The sequence below is a fragment of the Pistacia vera genome, unplaced genomic scaffold, assembly GCF_008641045.1.
Source record: "Pistacia vera cultivar Batoury unplaced genomic scaffold, PisVer_v2 Contig385, whole genome shotgun sequence".
NCBI lineage: Eukaryota > Viridiplantae > Streptophyta > Magnoliopsida > Sapindales > Anacardiaceae > Pistacia > Pistacia vera.
In genome coordinates, this window is record NW_022196207.1 from 336,730 (window position 1) to 345,136 (window position 8,407).

The window sequence follows — 8,407 nt, forward strand, 5'->3', positions numbered from 1 at the left end:
GCTAGCCTTTGTCTTTTAATTGTAGTTGCATCAAAAACCATCCCATGTGCGTTCGACTAGCTAGTCATANAAACTCTCCATGCATTATTCTACAAATTTTAGATATTAAACCTTATCCATGGATGCATGTGTATAATAATTGGAATTTGTCCAGAAATAATGTCTATTTATTTTTGCTCTCAAACAATCCCCACCTATATATGCTGGCTTGTTTTTGGTCTTGTAATTAATTTGTGGCCAATGAGGCAATGACTCTCTTTACCTTCGCTGAAATACAATTCTTGAGTAATTAATTGAGTGAAATGCAGATGATGTAATTAAAAATCCCTTCTCAAATAATATGATACTATTTTAAATATTTTTTATTGATATATCTATAAACATACAATACTACCGGAAAACAAACATAAGTCGATGCCTTCCTAGCGTTAGTGCGAAATCACTACATCAATGTTAGTGGCGTTGAAGTAGATGTATTCTTCCGACGCGATTATATGCAATAAGCCAGAAATTTCTTCAAATATCTCAGTTGTCCGACGTGGAATTATACTTTTCCGGCGAACTTTCCACGTTGGGATAGAGTAATAATCCGGTGGTGCAATATTTTCAATGTCATTATCCTTTGTGGATTAGAAAATTAAGTATTCTTCATATTCTATCGGTTATTGCAAAAAATATATAAGAGCATGGAAATGAGTTGAAGAAGTTAAGAAAGAAGTCAGATTCCCAAAACCAAAATTCAATCTATAATCTTTATCAATGTGATGGCTATAGCTAGCCTTTGTATTTTAATTTTAGTTGCATCAAAAACCATCCCATGTGCGTTCGACTAGCTAGTCATACCAATGGCAGTCAATTATTAGGTATGTCATTTCAACATATAACCAAAAAGTAATTCATGTAAAAGACTCAAATTTGTAATTAATTAATACCCTTTAATCGGAAATTAGCAATCTTTGCAAAAATTTCAGCAATTTTCATCCATTATTTGAATTCTTCCTGTTTGGTTAATTTTCCTTTGATCTTTAAGACAACACAATTAAATGGAAATTAGTGAATTAACCGATTCATATTATTTTTATTTCTATTAATTAACAATTGATGAATGTGGGCAATGTATAGAATTCCAAAAACATAAGATTAGCAATTGAATATTCTAGTATATATGTCAAACAAAACTAGAGCAAGCCTATTTCTCCTGGATGTACAGGGTTAGCTTACCAAATTTATCATCAATAATTTGATGTTACAGAAAAGTTTCTCTCTATTTTGGCTTTCAAACAATAATATATTCTCATTTATTCTAGGGGGTCGTAATGTTTAGCAAAAGAGGCAAATACTTTCTTTTCATTACGGAATTCTAGCAACTATGAAAATAAATGTTGACATCTTAGAAGCAATGTTTGCACATGTCTCTACTACCCTTATAGGTTTCAATTATACAAATTTGCAGAGTTTTTGATTCCTAAAGTTGGTCAAAAAGATTCTCAATTCTCCCTTTATTTTTTATCACACAAATGTGAAATGTGCTTTTACTCCTGCTTGTTGAAAAAGTGAAATGCTTTCACTTGTTTCCTTAGTTTTGATTTGGTGTTTGTTTGGGTTGATGTTGTAAGTAAAAATCATAGACAATATAATAATACATACAATATTTGCTGGAACTAAATACGTGTTTATTCACCACCGATGATTTTTTCTCTTATCTATATTTATAACTAATCTCATTAGCTATTAATATAAATTTCTATATGGTAATTACTAACTTAGGATGTTATTGGATTAATATATTGTTGAATCCTCACCTACAAGCTTAAACTTTTAAGAATCTCTCCATTCAATTGGATAAAAGAATGTAAGTTGCATGTGAAAGAGCCTATTAGACTGATATCTAGTAGCTTAACTTTGAGGTATTAGCAATTTAACATGATATTGGAGATCTAAAGTGGGAATCCCCCATTCAACTGATTGAAAGAAAAATTAAAAAAAAAAAAAAAAATCCAAGTTTTATGTGAGGAAACCTATTAAACTAATATAATATTGAACCCTCACTTATTGTACTAGTAATATTATTTTTTTAATATACCATAGATTTTTATCTATATTTTTACTAACATGGAGTTTGGAGATATAAAAACCTTACAACTCATGGACTTATTCTTGCCCTGTTAACTGATTGATGGTAAAAGGGATTAATAAATGCATCATATTCGTTGTTTATAATCTTATTGTTTCATTACAAAGTTTTATTCATACAGCACACACCATACACATCTATTCACACTCAGTTGTACCTAAAACTAAACTTATCAACCCAAAATTAACTTATAGTACTGGCTGATCAATTGTATTTATTTACATACCTTCTTGTCATTTCAGCCAATAATTGTGAAGCATTTTATTTGATCCTCCATCTTCAAACATGGCTTTAATATTTCAAGAGATCAGCTAGCTAATTAAGATTCTAATTCTTCTGCTTCTGCTTTGAAATCTTTTTTGACACCTTTTTATGAGAAACCTCACAAGGTGCTTGGAACCCAATATTTTCCACAGCTCCAACTGTTTTAAACAACCTTCTCTTGTTAATTTCTTCGACCAACGATCGGTGAAGCAATTGGCTACGAATGTCTACCAGGGAACAGTTCCTCGTTAATTTTCGAGTGTCCATGGTTACCCTTTTAGATTTAGAAGAAGCAGCTCCATGAGAATGAGAATCAAGTAGAACTTTGCACTGTCTATAGGGAATACTAATATTTTCTTCAGGGCAAAATCTTGTTGAGTTTTGATGAGGTCTTGAGAATGTGACTTGTTTATGATCTGACCTACTGGGGCTGATCATATGATGATGATGCTCATCTCCAGAATAATAATTCAAGTTGGAGTATGTTCCTGAGTGTGAAGAACTTTGAGAGCTTGTATCATCAAATAAATCATCTGCAAACACCAAATAATTTCCATTTGAATTTCGGATTTGTAATTTTTCTAGCCTAATATTATGCCTTCAGCATGCATCTCTAAAAGTAGTTAAGTTAATGGCTATGTTATTGAACAAAAATGTTGCTCTAAAATATATAATGGCAGCCTCATAAGAATAATAGGTTGGTTAGAAGTAAAAGATATGTAAATGGTTTGTTTAATTTAATATAAAATTTACGAAATGTTATACTCTTTGTTGTAACTCTTGGATCTCTCTCCTGAATAAGGATAATGTTATCGTTGTACGGTAATGTAGTGACCCTAAAATGGTCATTAATTTAAAAGACATTTTAAATTAATTTTTTTTTTCATTTTATTTCGATCTCTATTATAAAGCTCATAATAGTGTGAGAGACACCTTCCTTAATATAAATGTTATAAAAATTGTTATAGAATATGTGGATTGTCAAAGTAAGGGGAAGTAAATGTATAAGTGTATAACATTGATAAAAAGACTTTTAACTAATATATACATAAATATAGTGTTAAATTTGATTCTTTCAAGAAGAGAACCTAGCCTGTAAAAGATCTTTCTTTTACATGGAATAAACCAAAAAATAATTTACGATTCAGTCTTACTCAAACCAAAACACCGTAAACGGGAAGGACAGTCAATTAATTTGTCGTGGTTCTCTTTGGGGAAAGGTTTTAGGTAAAATTATAGGCCCAGCTACAGAGTGGCTTGGACTAGGCCTATGTTTTGGGCTAAAACGTAAGGCATTGGAGAAGTTCTTAAACTCAAAATTGAGTCCAACAGATTTTAAACATTGTACATCCCCTTCATGTCTTAGCAATCTTGAGTTTTGTGATATGTAAATTGGCCCCATATGTTTGTATCTTTAAGTAATTTCAACAATTTCAAATAAGCTAATTAAATTAGCTCTTATTTAATGTGTCATTTCCCTGACTACTTTGTTGATCACAGTAAATAGAATTGTGGGCGGCATACCTTGGAGCCAATTATAGCTATGTGTGATCAAGCCTGGCAATGAAACCTGAGATGATGAACGAGATGAGTAAGAGTACAAAGGATGATTTGGCTCATCATCTTCATGATCTTTGTAATTAAATGTATGGTAAGCTTCAGAATGAGGCAAATCCCATTTCTTCCAATGTGGTACTAAAGCATAAATTTCCCCGTCAATCATTTCTGCTATTTCAGTTGGCTCCCAATCAGTTATTTCCAGCTCCTTCACCATCTCCATTGCCACTTCCAATGGTGTGTCATTTACAATATCAAAGGGAAAATATACATTCCTTCCAGAACCTAGAAGAAAACACAATTTTTACATCATCAGAATAATGTTATATATCTCAACTTGGGATACCAATATTATTAATAGAATTAAGACGTAGGGGCATACCATCTTTATCAGCAATTTGGACTTTCAGAATAAGGGTATCATCTTCAGAATTAAGTTTGCCTGTGATGGTCATATCAGTCCTTGAACGATCATCACTCAACTGCAATTTCTCCATTTCCTTTTCATTCAAAAAGGGCTTTGGAATTTGCTTTGTTTTAGACAACAATTTAGCCTCATCAGAATCCAAAAATGGATCAAGCAATAGTTCTTTTGCAGACAATCTCTTTGAGGCTGTAACCAAGCATTTCCCTATAAATCTTTGTTCTTCCGAGTCTTGAATTCTGTAAAATGCTCCCGGTAATTTCCCCTGAAACAAACAAAGTAACAAATTTAGTCATACACCTTTTCACGAGTAATACTTCATATTTACATCAAAATTAGATTTTACCGAGGTAACTTTCTTGTAAATTTGTGCTGGATTGGTACATTCACTATATGGATATTCACATGTAAGCATCTCTAAAACACACATCCCAAATGAGTACACATCAACTAGTTCATCGTAATCCTCTTCATACAATTCCGGCGCCATGAACTCCGGAGTGCCTAACAGAAATAACAGAAAGTATAACCAAAACAAAATTGGACTAAATTAGTATCCATAATTCTAACCTTTTGGTGCTAATGATTGAATGATAAATACCTATAACACTGTGAGCTGATTTTGATCCACGAAGAATTGCCGCAAGTCCTAAATCACCAATCTTCACTTGTCCAAGATGACCATTCACAAAAATGTTGTCACATTTTAGGTCTCTATGAATTACAGGAGGGTCATGGCCATGTAGATATACTAGGCCTTGCAACACTTGGCGTGCCCAACTCTTAATTGCTCGAATGTCTACTCTGTTATATTTTCTCCGGTATCTGCATCAAAACCATCAAATTTTAACCATTGCATACTCAAATTAAATACCCAATTTCATTAAATTTGATGAAGATAATCTTCGAAAGGAAAATGCTATGTACATAACATTAAGAGAAGGGTGGAAAAATGATTACTCGCGGAGAGTTCCTGAAGTAAACATTTCTGTGATGAAGTTAAAGGTCTTATGTTGTGTATCGATCCAAGAGGTGTAGAATCGAATGATGGAGTCATGTTTGAGTGTACTGAGGAGGTGAACTTCAGAGTACAAACGCTGCAAATCATCCGGTGAACGCATCACCTCATTGAGCTTAACTTGGTTCCATGCCACCTCCACTCCAAACACCTCATCAATTGCCTTGTACACTTTTTTCATTGCTCCTTTGCCAAGAACTTCATCTAACTGTTCATAGAAAATTCAAGTCTTTCATCTCATCACTCATTATCATGAATATATTTTTAATAATTGATCGACTGAACTTCACTAAGTAAATGCAACAATTATTTTATTTAACATGTCCAACAATTAGGATAAGGCTGACCGGAATTATTGAAAGTGTCTTTAGAAGTTCCTACAAGGATTTTATTATATAAGTTTGAAAAGTTGTAGCATTGTTGATCACCTAACAAATCTTGCTGCAAATTTTATGTATAACTAACTAGTGAACCTTATTGATTTGGTGATTTTTTTTTTATTTTCAAAATTTTCTAGTACAACAACCAATCACAATCAAGGCAGTTGATAAAAATAATTAATTAATACGAACAAGCTCAGAGTGGCCATTGCAATATTGCAAAGGAAAGGGACTTCCCCTATAATCAAACTTTTTGACCAATATAATTAAACATGATAAACATGACACATAAGTCCATCTACCACTCTCTGTGATTGTGAATACTTCAAATTGACATTGATTTTTATGAATAAAATACCTTGGAAAAACGTTAACCCATTACTATCTTTTTAATTAGATGTAAATCAATGATTGACATATGCTTAAATATATATGATGTTATTCATATTAAATATTATCAGTGATTAATTATCAATAACAGTCAACAAAAGTATCATTAAAAATGAATAGCAAATCAGGCAACTTGTTTCTATTTGCTACCACAAGTTCACAAATCTTTAGAAAGTAATTAAATTCATTTTCAATTGGAGAGCTAAACTAGTCATGAAGAATCATTCAAAGGTGAACCGAAACCAGTAGTTGATTCAAATAAATAGAAAAAATAAAATCCAACTACATATTATTCTTATTCTTAAAATAATAACTCAGTTTCATCAACCTCAGCACAAATATATACCTTCACAATTTGTAGGCTAAACAATATTAGATAATACCTTAAGATATTATTAAATTTTAAACAATTAAAGGATATCATATTCAGAACAGATGCATGCAAATATAACGCATATAGACATGTAAATTAATTAATCTGGAAATTAATTAAACTTACTCGACCATACCGACCAGTAGGATCGGTTTCGACGTATCCAATCTCTGCCTTGCCTTCATCAGCTTGCTTTCTGTACATCTTTAGCTCTCTTGAAAACTTTTTTATCCCCAGAAAACTTGGAAAAGAAACGAACGTAAAAATTCAAACTCAAACTATATATATAATATGTTTTTATAAGCACCTAAATGAAGAGAGGTGTATGAATAAGGAAGAGAGAAATTAAATCCGAGTCTTTCCCTCATGATTTTCATATGAGAAGACACGAAAGAGGAGCCAGAAAAGCTTAGAATAGTCAATCCTTAGGATGATCCATGCCATCTCCAGAACCGCACGTGTGAATAATTGCTGATTATATTTTACTAACATTTGATAAGGCAATGAGTAAGATGTTTTGAGTTAAAAAGGGCCGGGTTTGGTTAAAGAAAAAGTAGGATAGTTTAGGAATCTAAATACTGAAGAGGGAGTCGTCGTGATCGAACTTCAAGTATCTGTGGCCGCCCTTGTTTTGTAGCATTTTGTGGTGGTGAAATAGGCCCAAAAAAGTGAAGATTTAAAGCAAAAAATAAGAGAGAAAAGTTGGGAGAAGAATGGAATTTAGAAGAGAAAAGCAACTTTTCGGAAAATGGGTTTCAAGTTGATATATATGAAGATTAATTTTAATTAAATAAATGGAAATAGACGTATGAAGTGGGTCCTTAATAAAAGAGTTGGCAGGCATGTAAGGTGTCAAATGACGTTTATGTTTTTGGCATTTTTTGATGGGAGGGGGAAAGATTCTTCCTTGCTGTCTCAAGCTTGACTATACTGACCAAATTATCTGATTTAAGCTTTTGCAAATTCATTCGTCATTAATTTGTCTCATCGAATTTAGGAGTATACCTAATCTTGGGGGATGCAAATGTCTCGATGATAGAGGGAAAAGGTAAATTAAAATTTGACATCAAAATGTATGATACAAACTTTAAAATTATATGTATAAACTAATTATATCAGCTATTTCTTACAACTTGATATGACAATTTTACACGTTTAACATGTTTAGTTTGTTTAATTTATCTCTAATCTAAAATCATTCAATCATACTAAAATATATCAGTTTATATAAATGAGTTTATATGAGAAGTTTGTATAGTATTATACTTAGATTTAATAACATGAAATATGATAATGGTAAGGAATATTTTTAATTTAGGGACAATAATTTTGAAAAACATATTGAAAGGAGACAAGTTATAAATATACTCCCAAAAAACCACTTGTCACCTTTCACTTTAACCGAAAAAAGTTTTAAAAAAAAATTAATACTCATAAACAATGTTCTGAAAACCAGACCGGGCCTTGACCTGATTAAGGGTCTGATTCTCGGTTTGACCAGTTAGATTAAGGGTCTGATTCTTGGTTTGACCAGTTGGATCAATCAGTTGGTCCGTATCCTGTAAAAATTTTTTAGTCCCTAAATGTTTGAAATTCATCAAAAACACCCCTAAATAATTATGCATGAGTCCCTAAAGGTTGAAATATATCCAAAACACCCCTGTAACTAGGGCAGTCGCGTAAAGAGACTGGTGAGTGGTGGCAGCAACGATAATCGACGGCCAATCAAAGTTTTGAATGATGAGGCTTTTGATGTAGAGGTGACGTCGAATCTTATGGTGATGTCAAGGAGTTCTAATGGTGCCGAAATATGCCGAAATCAAGAAGGAAGGGCGACGGTCGTGTGAACAATAGGTGGACAATGACC

The 8,407-nt window shown here is 32.4% G+C and overlaps 1 protein-coding gene across 2 annotated transcripts; it reads right to left on the reverse strand.

The window, feature by feature from the left end:
* Positions 1 to 2,182: 2,182 nt before the first annotated feature.
* LOC116140896 (probable serine/threonine-protein kinase WNK4) lies at positions 2,183 to 7,281 on the reverse strand. 2 transcript variants are annotated; one of them, XM_031426468.1, is made up of 7 exons: positions 6,667 to 7,281; positions 5,340 to 5,605; positions 4,981 to 5,204; positions 4,726 to 4,883; positions 4,338 to 4,644; positions 3,923 to 4,240; positions 2,183 to 2,931 (listed from the first exon to the last, which is right to left on the reverse strand). In XM_031426468.1, the coding sequence occupies exons 1-7, from the start codon at positions 6,742 to 6,744 to the stop codon at positions 2,462 to 2,464; spliced, it is 1,821 nt and encodes a 606-aa protein (XP_031282328.1). In that variant the 5' UTR covers positions 6,745 to 7,281; the 3' UTR covers positions 2,183 to 2,461. The 2 variants fall into 2 exon arrangements, with proteins under 2 accessions (XP_031282328.1, XP_031282329.1); XM_031426469.1 differs by lacking the exon at positions 5,340 to 5,605.
* Between the last annotated feature and the right edge of the window lie 1,126 nt (positions 7,282 to 8,407).

Coding starts and splice junctions, on each gene's coding strand:
- LOC116140896 (XM_031426468.1), bottom strand. CDS start 6,744: ATGTACAGAAAGCAAGCTGATGAAGGCAAGGCAGAGATTGGATACGTC. Junction 4,241..4,337: donor CCAAATTGCTGATAAAGATG/GTATGCCCCTAC, acceptor GTTTTCTTCTAG/GTTCTGGAAGGAATGTATAT. Junction 2,932..3,922: donor TAGCTATAATTGGCTCCAAG/GTATGCCGCCCA, acceptor TGGTGTTTGCAG/ATGATTTATTTGATGATACA.